The 15,429-nt window shown below is 39.2% G+C and overlaps 1 protein-coding gene across 3 annotated transcripts in view; it reads right to left on the reverse strand.

Moving 5' to 3' along the window:
- Positions 1-15,429, reverse strand: part of ADIPOR2 (adiponectin receptor 2) — a 45,532-nt gene that overhangs the window by 19,279 nt on the left and 10,824 nt on the right. For all 3 annotated transcript variants that reach the window (XM_049821678.1, XM_049821677.1, XM_049821679.1), the window contains one exon: positions 2,306-2,541. In XM_049821678.1, coding sequence (XP_049677635.1) covers positions 2,306-2,473 — 168 coding nt within the window. In that variant the 5' untranslated portion in view covers positions 2,474-2,541. The remainder of the gene's footprint in view (positions 1-2,305; positions 2,542-15,429) is intronic.

Genomic DNA, 15,429 nt, shown 5'->3' on the forward strand with positions numbered 1-15,429 from the left:
ACTATTGCCACCTATGGAAGAACAATAATCTTATACTACTGTTATCTAAACAAGAGCCTATTCAGAACCCAAGGAAAATCATGCTTTTGAACTAGTAAGTCATCTCTGAGGCAGTAGCACATAGCCAGAATGTACAGTAGAGCAAAAAAGTGAGTCCTAGCTGGCATTTGAGCAACAGCTGTGCTGAGGCTTATACAAGACAGAGGAAGATATATAGCATAATGTTTTTTCCAGATTATTTAGAACACTGCAAGTATGTCACATAATAAAGGCCATTTGGCAAGCTAATATTGGTACTTTTGACAGCAGAGTGTTTTGGGATGATCCATTTGAAGCATCAATTACTCAACCTTTTAAGAACAAAATTTAAAGATATCACAGTATTAAAAACAAGAAATCACAGAGGACAGGAATAAAACTTTACACTGAAAAAAAGTCAAAAAAATCAAGAGGCCATATAAGGCAGAGAAAGTGAAGCAGTTCAAGACAGAACGGCAAGGCCCAAATGGCAAAAAAAAATTCTGTGGCAGCATTTTAAGAGACTGGGAAAGAGAGAAGACATCAAATACAAAAAAGCTAAATATTTGTAGTGAGCAAAAACAAAAGAAACACATACTTTTGTCATAGGGATGAAAGCAAACAAAAAACAAACAAAAAAGGACTAACACATGCTAAGAATGCCTGAAAAAGCAGAAGAGAGAATGAAAGTACTTTAACCATTTTATTTCCAAAATTCTAAAATTAAACACTTCATCCAAATAATTTCTATTTAGCTAAGCAAATGTACAGAAAGAATTATAGAACATAAGCAGTTACAGGCTTTTACTTTGGGCTATTCCATCTGCAGGTAACAGGTAACTCATTATTCAACTAGGAAAGTCAGACAAGAACGAAAACAGCCTTCAAAAAAAGATGTTCCCAAACACACAGTCAGATAAACATCTTTATGTTCAAAATATCTGCTAGCACAACTCAACTTTTCTTTTTGTAACCTTAGCAAATTCAGCTATTGGCTAAGACTTTGCACCTTCTACACATGGTTTACCACCTTCCACATAATGCAAAGAAAAAGACTCTGGGCATTTCCCGTTATCATGATACTGAGACTGTCCCATAGAAGTTACAGCAGTGTACAGCTCACAGTGCACTGGCTTGGCTTATTAGCCATGAATACCTGTTCTGACTTCTCATTACAAGGACACTTGAAACTAAATTCTATAAAGGTACAAACTAATCAAGTTAAGACAGCCTGATATGGATTCTCATGTCAGCTGAACCATGACAGTGCTCCATGCACACACCCAGAATCTGTGGCAAATGCAATTACAGCAACAGCCCAACTCTCCTGCATAGAAGGCCACATTAAGTAGCATCAGCACGTTTTTGCTGCTGGCTAAAACCACACAGTTGCTGTAACTAAGCTGATACAGTAAACTCATTAAGCCATGATAAATTTAATAGTGAGCCTAAGATGAATGTCTCCTCCACTTAACTCTGCTGATAGCCATCTGTATATATCCTGGGAGAAGCATTAATTACATTTCTGAAACTCTCTAACCAGAAGGTACTTTTCTCCAATGCTTGGACATTACCTTCATATAACACATAATTAAGCTGTGGAACACTTTTCTGCAGGATGTTGTAGCTGCTAAAGTTTACAAAGGCTTACACACCAAAAATTCAAGAACATTGCCACTGGCTCAGGAAAACAATAAGCCACCAATTTAAAGGCTGGGAGAGTGTCCTAGGCAAGTAACACAACATGCTTCCCCATCCTTGTACTCTTCCAGTCTGTTACTGGCTGCTGTCCAAGATAGGATATTGCGCACTGTGGATGTTTGGCCTAATCCAGTATGGCCATTCTTCCAACAAGAATGCTTGCAAACAGATTTTTCTGTCCTAATCTGTTAAACGACAGCAATTAGCCAAGGTTCAGATTACATTCAGCCAGAGTCAATGTATCTTCTCCTTTCACTTATAATTAATTGGAAGTTACAGAACAAAAATCTTTCAATATGAGCAGTGTCTCAGCAGAGAACAAACAAGTTCAAGTCCCATTTCTTTGAGGAGGCGATAAAAAAAACATAATGCTGCTAAACTTACACTTAGCCCCATCTTGTCACCCAAGTTCCCATACATGAAACTGAATATTTCTGGTATCTTCCTAGGTTTATTACAATTATTTAGCAGGCATAAAGAAGTTGTAGGCTCATGGTTCACATTTCTGGAACTTATTTCAAGCACTGAAGCACTTATATCCAAACTAGTTTTTCCTAGTAAACCTAACAGATAACCACAAACTTACATTTTCCTGGTCAGAAGACAGAGGCGGATCCACTAAAAGAAGCCTCTGCTCACAGCTGTCCTCTTCAAAGGGTGCCTGTGTTGTTGCAGTGTCAGACATGTGTCCTTTTCTGAGCCGTAGACCTGGCTCTGGAGAACCAGCATTATCGAGTTCCGTTAGTTCATTCATGAGATGCTGGGAGCCTTTTCAATTATTCTCTTTCCTCTTGGTTCGGTTTGGCTGATTACGTGTTGGCTCTGAAAGACAAACAGTTTGTATAACTGAACTAAAGTTAAAAAGAAGAGTGCAAGTTGGCTGGAAGAAAAGCATGCTTAAAAGCTACCAAACAGCTACGACAACTGCTTCTATATGTGCCCAAACTCCCACAGGATCAATTAATTATATAGGCTTCCACACTGTTGGACAATGAATTCTCATCTTGTGACCACTCTGTATCCTAACACAAATTAAACACAACTTTGAAAGATAATAGAAAGTGAGCTCCATAAAAACAGTAAAATTCACAAAAGCACAGTGATGTTTTTATAGACTATTTTTATGAAGTTGCAAACACTGGGCTGTTAATACTATGTACAGATAAACTACTTATCACAGGCACTCTGTAATTATCAGCTTTTTGTGAGTATGAAGCTCATACCCAAGCTCAATCATCTGGGCTAGGTTTCACTGAAACTAGGATAAGTACTTGTACAGCTGCTTGGGTAATAGCAAGCAAGCAGAGCTCAAGCAGCAACTAACTTTAGACAGACTGCAAGAAAGGCAGTAGTACACACAGTGATTATGTTTCCCTTGCTTAAATTAACGTGTTCACACTTACTGCTAGCAATGGGTCTGTAACTTTACTTGTGTAAGGAATTAGACCAGACAGATTTAAACACCATTCATTCCATCACAGCAAAACCAGATGATTCCCCCAGAAAACCATAGCCCATGCTTTCTAGTCAGAAAAGTAACTGTATTTTACACTTGTAACACTGCAAAAAGGATTTGGGGTAAATTTAACTCAAGATGCTAAAGACTAATTAGATTTGCAGAAAATTACCTAATGACAACCTGTTAATCTGAGCCTTCATCCAAGAGTATTATTGGTTACCTATTTATCTTGTACACCACTGTGTGGTGGTCACTTCAATAGCCAGTCAAGAGGTATCTGTTTGACACTGGTAGCCTTGGGAAGCACAATAGCCAAAGCACTTTGCAATCAGAGAGCCAGAAACCACTAGAATGAATTAGCGCTCAGCTGAGACTTCAGATTCACTCTGAATGAGAATCTCTTCATTTTGTGCTAATCACTTGGTGTCATTCTATTACTGTAACATCTAAGTACTTAGATGTGACTAACACATAACATTAAGATAACCCATCTAACAAGTTTTAACTTGCCAGGGTGCATAATTAGATTGGAATTTTAGTGCCCAATAAAAGATGCCGAACTTTGTCATAATGTAGGAAAGAAAATTAAAAATATAAGATGGGATATTGGTATTGGCAATCTTGTAATAAAATGTCACCCCCAAAAAGCCAATAAATAATGTACTCCTTCCTTTCAGGGACTAATCTCATTTACACATGATCACTGCAAGATAATTCTCAGCTCTGACAAATGTGCTACAGTTAATTTTGCTGCAGCAGTTTGTAATACTATAGCCCCTCAGCTGCCTAGCAATCCCCAGAGGAGAGAGCTGCTAATGAGCAGGTAACAGACTTTGCAGAACTAAATGATACCTCAGTTGTCCGAGTTCAGTATGGCACACTGCTTTAATCACCCAAGAAGGTAAGTTTACAATATGCCAGCAGAGCAGATGGTATGCCCACCTTCCTGCTAACTCCACTACAGGGTCAGTAACCTCCACCTAAGAAGTACCATCTAAAATGTTCACAGCTGTTTACTTGGTAAACACAAGAGCCACAGGACTATCACCTCATGAGAATTATGCCAAGGGTTAACAACATTACACAGGAAGCCCAATGAAGAAGTTGAGCAAGTGGATTTTAAGACCAAGAACAAATATTTAGAAAGCCACAGAAAACTGAAATCTTGACTAGTTTTGTCATAATTCAAGCAGCCAATTCACAATTCTATTTTTATGCGAGAAACATGAAGACATCATCACATAGCCATTTGGCAAAACTGATCTAGGGAAGAAAGAAAAGAGTATGCAACAAGAACTACAGTTTGAAATTAAACTTATTGGGCATCTTAATTTAAAAGACAACTTATAAGAGACTAATTTCAGTACAGTACACTGTACCATTTTGAAGCTGTAGCTAAAACCAAAAAAACGCAAGTAAGCAGAGCAGCTGTTTGTAAACAGTTACAAACACACATGCACACACCCCTACCTGATATTCCCCACATTTCAAACAGGTACTTAGTTAAAACAGTCAATAGTTAGTTTCATGGATTGTTCAGTTTGCATTAGACATTTAACCAGCAAGTTTTAGTAGTTTTTCTTTCTACTAGCTTTAAGCAATAGAATTGCCATTGTGTGCTGCATTAACTGCTATATTGCCTAAGAGCATGTCCTTACGTCACCTCTATGACACTGTGGGAGCAATGCTCAGACACAGTAACAACCAACACAACAAGCTTAACCACATTTGGCCAAGATGTTTGCAAAAGGTTCTTCTAATACAAGAACATATAAGAATGCCAAGAGACTTCTTAAATCAGGCCTTGAAGATTTACTTCACTAGCACCCACTGTCAAGCAATCACTACAGTTAAAAATAAAAGGTGCATTTCACCTCCAGCAAGTGAGATTTGCATTCAGCAGTAGAGCTGAACTTTAGAGCTCTGCATAAATAGAAGTCATAGTTCCTTGAAATTACAGTGGCATTGCTCAATGAACTAAGATGTTCCCATGTTGTCCTTCATGCAGGATTCTTTAGTGCTAAATATGCTTGCCCTTCCTGTGCATGCAAAGGTAAGCAAGCCAAAAGATAGACCAAAAGCATCACTACTGGTTTTTACTCATTTTTAAAAATGTACTACAAAAGCCAATGCAACGTGGAGTTGCCAGCAGAAAAGTGCTAATAGCCAGAACTATTTGTTCACAAGTGAAAGAAAGCAGTCCGAGATTATGAACAGGAAAGGCACAGATGGTCTTTAATTTCTGTTACAAAGTTTCTATGACGCCACAGTTCAGTGAAGGCTTTGAATGACTAGGATGACCTTTTCCTAAGAAAACAGGAAGTCTACGTATGGTCAGCAGCATCTAGCCAGAAGTCGATGGTTAAAACACCCTGAAGAGACATATTGCCCCATTCTGTCTTTAAGACTAGGCAGTTCATGAAAACAAAAACTAGAAAATGGAAAGGTATAGAACATTTGAGGTCTTGGAAGAGGTTGTTTTGTGTTTCACTGAGATCATAAGTCCTTTAACTTTTTTGTAGCATGCAACAAACTAAAAGCTTTCATTAAAATTAGATTCCATTTTAAAGAGGAAGTTGTCATGTACAACTTAAAACCTACTTAATGACTGCACATATAGTAAGCATAACAGCGTCTAGATCAATCAGTGAGTTCCTGCTGTTTAAAATAATCTGAGAAAAGCATCTACAGAGTTTGGTTTGTTGTTTGTTGGGTTTTTTTAATACAAAAAACTTCTAAAGGCTAAGTCAGCTCTTAGAAAGGACTTACCAGTTTAATACTATCATAGTTCTAAACACAGCCTATAAACACAAAATGTAGCACTCCATTAGTCAACTTAATATGCTGCTGCCACCACACAACCTACAATAGCCTAAGTGGTCATCACTCTCAGCTGCTCACTCCATCCCAGTTCAGAAGTCAACCCCACAGCAAGGAGAGTCAGTGCCAGTTTCAGGCTGTAGACAGACACTTGGCATCTTTCTGAAAACAGAATCAGAAGGCAATACCATTTCAGCAGTTCACCGCAATTGTGCAACGTCGGAAGAGTCAACATCCACAATTACAGCATATTTAGGACACTGCTTCACTCGTCAAGATGACAAGGAGTAGTTACACAAACTGAAGCACCACAGGATGATGCTACTATTCTTTGTGCGATTTCCCTGAATATTCCCTGAATAAGTGACACAAACCTTCTAACCTCCCAGAATTCACCGAGCACGAGGACTGGTTTTCTACCTGAGCTAAGCAATGCCACACAGTAGCAAAACAAAGAAAGCACACTAAGGGTAGTGTTTGTAGTTAAATTTAACAGATCTGTCATTCCCTTTTTAGGATAAAACACAGTCCCATATGGTCAGACTACCTCCCACTACCCCTAAGCAAAGCAATCTCTCCAGCATTCAACTCTTCTCAGTATGTTCCTCCTATAAGTACCACAAGAATGGTCCCTTCAAAGGTATTTCATTCTCTCTATAGCTGGTATTTGGAAGAAGAATGAAAACTGCACCCGCCTCCACTCCCCTGTCATAGATCCAACAGCCTTTCTGATAGGCACTTTCCTGCTCAGGAAGGCAACGGCATCCACTGTATGGATGTTAGCTCCTTCCTTGCTAATCCTCTTCAAAGCATCCATTAAACTAGCATAAACAATGTATACACACTGGACAAATCTTCATAAGATTATCCCATTCTCCCTAACAGAGCTTAGTTATCAAAAGAAGTTATCAAAGTTATCAAAAGGTCATCGTGAAGATTTCAGGCTACATCACTTCTCAGAACATTCATTAATGTTTAATGAAAGGCTTTAGTGCCTGAAAAGTCTTATAAGAGACACTCTCTCAATCTACAAACTTTGCCTTACCTGCGTCCATGTACCATCACAGATACCACAACATCACTAGTTGGCTACCTACATCCATGCCAGTAGAATGGCAAAGCTAATTGAACAGTAAGCCACCTATGGACTGAATAATTTTACCAAATCCAAAGTTGTTTAGACTAGGCCTCAGTAACAAAATAGGCACAACTCCATTTCCAGAACTGTTAGCACAGGTGCAAATGGCAAAGCACTTCCAGTACAACCCATGGGCAGATTGTTCATGATAAGAACATGGCTTATATAGGGTGATAGAGGGGATTTTTTGCCTATAAAATAGTTGATTCTGGCTACCTTGACTGAAATAAGGTATATTTAAAAAAAAAATGTAGCTTTCTTGGCACATTGTATTTCTACTACTATCTTCTGGTAGGGAGGTTCTGTCACAAGTAGTCCCTCCCAAATGGTATACTAACACCAACAGTATTCAGTTGGCAAGGTGTTGGATTTTGTGCTCTGGGGGGAAGGCAGTCGTCTTTGATTTTGTTTACACCGCAGCCCGGTCCATTTACTGGGCAAATTAGGCAAGCACTGGTGTCAATCCAAGGCAGGCGTACACAGTTTGGGTAAGGGAAAGAGGAAGAAGAAGTCAGACAGCAAGCGCTATGTCACATGAGTTAAGACTGCTGTTTGAGTGTCACCTGTACAAGTGGCCTAGCTAACCCATGGGGAGGTCACTAATTAACTATATGGGGCATTCACTGGTTGGCTGCTTTTTTCATTATGCATAGAGCAAAGCAGAAGAGATAAGAAATGCATACATTTTAAGTAGATTTGTGAGTTGCTCCTAAGTTATAAGGCCACAAGTTAACAAAGCAGCAGTATTGAAAGATTCAAGAGTATAACTTGAAATAAGAGATTTTTATCCTTTTCTTAAGAATCTTTCAATGATTGAGCTGTCTTTTTCAATTAAGGAGTTAAACATCCACAGCAACATTCTAAATATTCTCCAAAACTACAGTCAAAAATGAAGCAAACAAGCGCATGTATGAACAGGGGAAGGAAGAAGAAAAATCACAGAAAACCTTATTTTCTCAATGTACCCTAAAGGAAAAGTATGAATCGGGCTGTAAAAATTCTTTGGAGGTCATCTTTAACAATGAGGAACAATGAGGAAGCAATCCAACACCTCTTCTCTTAGATGTAATTTCCCTAGATAAAGAGACATCTACAAAACAAAGATTAGACTCCCGCAGAGGGTCAGTGGCCAAAAAGCTGTCTTTGTAACTTGTAAACTGTCACTGGACACTTCAGCCTAAGCTATTTCACAGCAGGCTGCAGAGGCAAACAATCAAGCACATTCTTATGCATTTGGATCCAAAGAAAGAGAACAAGCCAGCAGCCTGCCTACATTAACCAAATGGTTCCATTTCAGAGGATCCCATTACATTGTTACAACATTTGTCCAATTTGTACTGCAAATTGGACCTCAGTTTTGTAACTGGGTTAAGCTTTATGTCAGAGGTTGGCCCACCCCCAGTGCACAATGTCTGGTTGTTACAGACTAGATGACTGCTGTAAATTAGTTTTACTCTGCAATAAACCAAAACCAAGAGAATTGTCACAAAAGCAGTACAAAACGAGGAACAAAAGTTCAAGTTCTTTTCACATCACATTCCACAAAAATCCACAGCCTAGACCTAGAAAACTTGCTTTTGCTTCATTTTTCATTAAACAGCTCTGTTTCTCCAAGCGAGAAACGTTCCATCTTTGTGCCCTTTTATGATTTTATTTCTATGGCATGTTACTAACTTACACACTAACTTACTTCATGGTTGCCAACAACAAAAAGATGCAGTTGGTTTTTGTTAGTAACGCTTTGGATCACAGACTGTCTAAAAGTGAAAGTATGAAATTAGACATTACTTTCCTCATAAGTGAAAATTTAGAATACATCCTTTTAACCACTGCCTCAAGGACATCTGATGCACAGAACTAGTGGGTGAAGATGAAGAAACCAAAGTCTTTGGAGCAGGCACTAAAATCCAGAGCTAGACTACTAAACTGAAGCTACATCCACTTAAGCCCTCTACACAGATGATCTTTGCATGAGAATGTAAAGGGCACCAAAATCAACAGCAGCAATCCAGCAAGCAAACATTCCTCTACCCTGGCAGGTACAACACTCTCCTCCTAGGAAGTGTTAAGTCTGACTCTCTCTAGAAACTGACTGAGATCTTTTACAATTCAAGAAAATGCTCTAAGGCCTGGAGCAACTGCACAGAAACAAACACTACCACCTTGCTTTTAAAACCAAAAAGAAATACACATTTTTGGCTGCAAACTTCAAGCAGGAAAGCATTTAAGACGGTTGCCTTTAGTGCTTCTTACTGGCTTGCTTGGACATCTGTTTACTTAGAAGCCATCCCTGTGCAGATTTAAGGGCTGGCTGGTGCCAAGAGGGGGCAGCCCCACTCTTCCCTCAGTGGGCAAACAGCCCCACTTCTCATAGCTGTCCCCCCCCAGAGGCACTCTGATGTTTGACACAACCCACTCCAGATGCAGTCTAGAAAAAACATTAACCCAGGGAGGAGAATGAGAAATCGTTTACTATCAAACTAGCAAAGTGAATTGGCTCAATATACAGAGATGCAGCATGAACAACATGACCAAAAGGGTAGGACCACACACACACCAAGATTTTAATTGTTTATGTATTTTATAGGCAGTATTTTCCTAACCTGTTAAGGACTGACAGTTATGTGTTGAACCAAGCCTTTAATTATCATATATGTACATACCATGGCCTTGATTTTGACCTGTTGACTAGCTGCAGACCGCACCTGGCATGGCAAACCAGAAACCTTACCAAGATTACTGCTTTTAATGCAGTGGTCAGGATCTCAGAAGCTTGGTTGCAAAAAGCTGACCATCACACTCTTCCCAGTTTTTGGAAGCACCTACTCTTTAGTTTTGCTGATAATCTTGATAAGCTTTATTCATGAGGTTTTGAGCTTGCCCATCAGTGTTTTATTTTGTGACTGACCCGTTTGGTCTACAAAATATGTTTGCATTCCCATATTTGTAAAAAATAAGAACAAAGAAAATTTATTCCTTTACTTAACACTCAACAATGACATTTCTTCAGTTGAAAACAGCATATATTCCCCTCCTCAAAAACCATAATGTTGTTTTGCCACAAGTCAGACAACTCTAAAAAACTTGCTACTTTTCTGTAGCAAAAATGTTACAAGAACATTATAGGAATAACCAACATCCACACCCACAGCATTGTATCAGTCTAAGATCAAAAAAAGCAGTGCAACATCTTTTTCAGATTCTTTCTTAACCACCAAAATTCAAGCAAGAGACAGACCCACTGTAACTAGACTGCACCTAATTTATGTCAGTCAGAAGCAGATTTAGTCAAATGGCTGAAGTTCTAGGTAACACCAAATAAAGCTACTTACTAATTACGTATCTTAACTTCCTCAATGGAATAGCCAGAGAATAATTTGGTTTTTCAAAATTAGTAATTGTTGAGAGTTAAGAAATAACCCAAAGTGAACTTTTAGTCTCCTCTACCATTTAGTGCCACTCTTTCAGATACACATTTCTCTCCTGGTAACATTGTTTGAAATGATCTCAAATTCTGAAACAAGACCAAGGACACTGATATCACAGTACATCACTGATGTAATTCAAAAGTAGAAATGTTGAGTTAATCTTTTACTTTCTACTGTCCTGTAACTAAGCAGAGATGGCAAAACACCCTCAGTCTATTTATGATACTTTGTGAGATTACTGCTAAAATTTTAAAAGCCAAAATTATTACTCGTATACATGCAAGACCTGTAAGTACAGGTGTAGCTTAAAGTCAGAACACATCTACAGAACCTAGACCAAGACACTCACACAAAAAGCCATCTTGCTGCGGTTTGTTTTACCATCTTGGCGTAACACTGTTTGCTAGTATAACTGTGTTCCCTGCAGAAGTTTTTGTTAGTATAGCTGCAGCCTGCAGTCTAGCAATCAGCACAGCTACGCTAGTGTAAATTTTTAGTTTGAAATGGTTTAAGACCATAAACATGCTCTAAGTTAATTTTCAAGTAACCAGGAAGCATTTTGGGAATACACACATTAGATGTTTTGCATGATTTAATACCACTTATTGATGCATACAGATAGTCGGGGGGGGGGGGGGGGGGGGGGTGGGATCCATGTCTTTTCCAACTCAAAAACAAAATCAAAAAAGCCCCCAAAACATGCACTGGAATTGTCTAAAAAAAATGGTGTGAACTGTGACAATGAGGAGCACTTCACTTCTATATACTTTCAGTGAAAAATATACTGTCCCTACTTTGAAGCATGGAATTGCAATCCACCCTTTGATAAGAGAGCTACACTGCTTGTTTAGTAAAATGAGGACAGGCTGTAACATTGGATGAATGACAATCAGCAACATTAAAGGAAAATAAAATATTATTTTGTTATGACAAACTACTTGCAGTAGATAACTCACAACAGAAGATAGTGACAACAGGAGATCAAGCATAACATTCCTCAAAGGAAAGAGACACAATATTTACACTTACAGAAATACCTTATTACAAAACAGGAATAAAACCCATAATTTCACGTAAAACAGAAAAAGTTGAGTTAGACATCCAGGTTGCCTTTATCATAGACAGAATACAGCATTTACTGTAATAATAAAATTCATAAAAAAGAAAACACAAGACTATTATATGAAGCACTTACACTATGTAACGATGGCTACATACCACAGTAAAGCACTACTGGCTACCCTCAGACCTACACAGGTCACCACAAGGCAAGAGAAGATAGAAAAGAAAGGATGCCTCCAGAATCCTTGACTCAGTCCTGCTTGGGAGCCTGGAGTCATAAGAGGGTTTGCAACACCTTTCCTGGACTTGTGAATGATAAGCAGGGATTTGCAGACATCGAGTGTGGGGGAGGGGGAATCAGAACCATGCAGCCCTGTAAAAACAGCACTACAAGTGCTAGCAGCAGGCCATAAGTTCCATATCGAGCCACAAGGCCTCAAGACTGAGGCTTGTCAGGTTTGCTCCGTCTGAACTTTTCTTGACCTGCCTTTTACTCAGTTTAGCTTTGACAGCAGCTTCTCTAATTGACTAGATGTCTATGGCTAATTTATTTTATTTCTGTTTACCTTGGTGTGATATAACCTCCTGTTATCCTCCCTAGAGAGAGGCATTTACAATGATGTTGAGAAATACTGGCCTAGTATGACAACAGAGGCCCTGAGAAGTGGAGAGACAGGATGCAGTACAGAAGAGTACAGGCATAGATAAGAGATGGGGCACAGGCTTGCCACCAGAGCCCCCATGGCTATAAACAACTCACTAATGGTCAGTTGAAAAAAAAAAAAACGCAGACCTGAAGCTGGATAAACCTGGCTTTAGGGGTAACAAAGAAATAGTAACTAACATACATAAAGGGCACCATATACAGTAAATTCAGATATAACCTGGAGATATAGACCAAAGAAGAAAGAAAAGAGGTGTAAAAGCATGCTAGCAAACATACAAAAAAACCCCAAGTGGATTCTAGAGGGAGGAAGAAGAAATAGGCAATGTCAACATCATACTTCTCCCAACAAATGACTCCCAAGGCTGATGACCTTCTGTTATCCTCTCCAGCAGTCCAAAGCTGCTGACTTAAAAGACCCACAGCAGCAATGGAAGGGTGAAAGTAACTCCAGAAGGGACAGAAATCAAAAAGTGCGTGTTAACAATTCTAGCTGTGTTTGGCAACATTTCCCCATATGCAAGTACTCTAACTGCAATATTCTCCTCAATTTTTCTTTAAGAATTAAATCTAGACTAATGATTCTTGAGTCAGACTGTTAGGATTTCCATTATACTAACAATAAATTCTTGGCTTTAAACACACACTTTTTTTTATGTACACACAGACACATGCACTCTTTGCCCATAAACAAGACTGTAACAACATTGATGGAGTCCTCCATTCCTTCTCCCATTTTGCAACTCTGAAGAGCATTGTTAGTCTTTAAAGTGTTACAGGAAAATTACAGCATAATAACAAAGTCTGAAACAGCCCCAGAAAAAGCAACCAAATGAGCCATCTGAACTTGTAACACATTCATCCCCCAGAGGAAACTCTTTGTGCCAGGGTGACCCGGTCAATGTTGTTTTGTACCAAAGGGCATTTCATACATGTATATATGCTCCTACAATAGCACCTAAGCACAAAAACTAGTGAGCTAAGCAGCCACTGTCTGCACTTTCTGTTTGAAGAAAGAAGTTCTAGATATCATAGAAGACACTCGATTTCTTTAAGAAACCCTAAGAACAGGAAGGAAACATGGCCAAGTTGATAAGCATCCACACTCTTTAAGAGTAGGAAGGGTAGGAATTTGGTTTGACTTCCTGGACAAGTGCCCAGACAGGAGGAATACGAGCAGAGAGCAAGAATTGGGTCAGCAAACTACTGAATAGTTATTTGTCCTAGTTTTCAAATACCCACTGAAGGTACTCTTACCCTAGGCCAACTAGATCTGTAAGGGGTGTTAATATGTGTAGAACTATTCAGATAAAACTGTTCTGGAAAGAAAAAAAAACAATCTTATGCTGACACAACACCTACTGTCAATGGAGTTAGCAAATAAGGGATCTCATTCTAGTATAAGTTACCTTATTTTTCTTACAGAAAGAGAACAATCCAGTGTATTTTTGATGCAGACTAACTACCATGTCCATGGCTGTGATGCAGAGGCAACACAGCTCTTCAGATTCATCTCATGTGCACAGACAACCATCATCAATATTGAGAAAATGAAGGCAAAGCTTCTCAGTAGAGACCAAGTGCTACACATAGAAGCCAACCACTGATCTGTATGCCAAAGATGTACTTGGAAACCTAGCTGAGAACTCTATACAGGGGGTCAGATGTAAACAGAGCATAAACACTGCCTTATACACTTCTAAAATCCCAAGGTATACTATTATGGAAAGCATGAAAGGTTCTTCCAGTATTGACAGCACAGTAGTGGCATGTATGTTTTGGGGGAAAAAGTAGACACTGACAGATGTTTAAGTCCTAAGAAAAGTCAATAATCAGTGTTGTGAATTTAGTACATTAGAAGAGAGCAGAAGTAAGATCTTAGAGGACAACTGCCCTGCCCAGACAACCAAGCAAGCCCTGACCTACGTAGACAAGCAAGCAGCTGTAGCTAAGGAAACAAGAATACAAAGTGACACAAGCCTTGCATTTATGAAATAAAAAATCTATTTTTATCATGTGCTAGTTAATCAGTAATAGTTCAGAAATTTTACATCACATTTTACACATTTATTAAATGATTTGAGAAAGGATCTGCTTTGCAATAGCAAAGGAAGTTTTATTTAAAACCAGAGCTGACCACTCAAAATTGCAGTGGAATTTCAAAACAGCACAAGGTTTCCCAATCTTCATGACTACAACAGCAGCACCACCACCCAAAACAACAAGAAAAAGTAAAAAGACCGAGCATTGCCTGTCAGCCAAGGCAAGGTCACAGAGTTAGCAGATAGTGACCTCAAACGCAAAAAGAAGTTCTTGACACAGCAAATAGGTAAGCCTTGGAACTCCTTGCTAAAGGATGAGGATTCACAGCGAAAGTGGACAAACACACAGGATAAATCCATCAAAGGGTGTTAAGCACATGAAGCCACCTCTAGCTCTAGAAGCTCCTAAATACGAGTGCATAACTATCATATATTGCTTGCATATTCATGCTTAGAAGCTATTTTCTTCCTTAGGCAATGGGCATCATTACTGAAACCTTAAGAGTCCTCTCTGAGGAAAGAGAGAAAGGGTCCTAATGAATAAAAGCAAAACAAAGCCAGGAAGAAGTCAAATGATTATGAGAAACAAAATCAGAAACCCCACAGAAAAAAGGATGAGGCTTGAAACAGAAAATTTCTCAGAGACACCAAGCAAAGCACCCTAACAATGCCAGGAACTCCCCAAAGGCATCCAAGAAGCCAGCAGGCACTACCCTGATGCTCTGGCATCAACTTATGTTAAGAGGGCAAGGGAACAGAAAAAACCCACAGCTGCCAGAATCTCATTTGCCAAGTTTCTTCCTTCTCCCCTGAATGGCCAGCTTGGCTGGGACTGGTAAGTGGTCCTGCAACTTGGCCAGGCTTCAGACTCAAAGGGTATAAATAGAAAGGTTAGGGACAAAGCACAGTCAAAGCTTCAGTAAGATGCTGCAACCTGGCACATCTGGCACACATCAGGATTTCATACTGCAGCAGAGGGACATATCAAGTGAACCATACCATGAACACACCCATAGCACAACTCTCACCCTACCCCTCAACTTGTTCCCACAGTGAAACACAGAATTGGCTGAGCACAAGCCAGCCTAAAGCTTCTT

This window comes from Accipiter gentilis, chromosome 18, assembly GCF_929443795.1.
Source record: "Accipiter gentilis chromosome 18, bAccGen1.1, whole genome shotgun sequence".
Classification (NCBI taxonomy): domain Eukaryota; kingdom Metazoa; phylum Chordata; class Aves; order Accipitriformes; family Accipitridae; genus Astur; species Astur gentilis.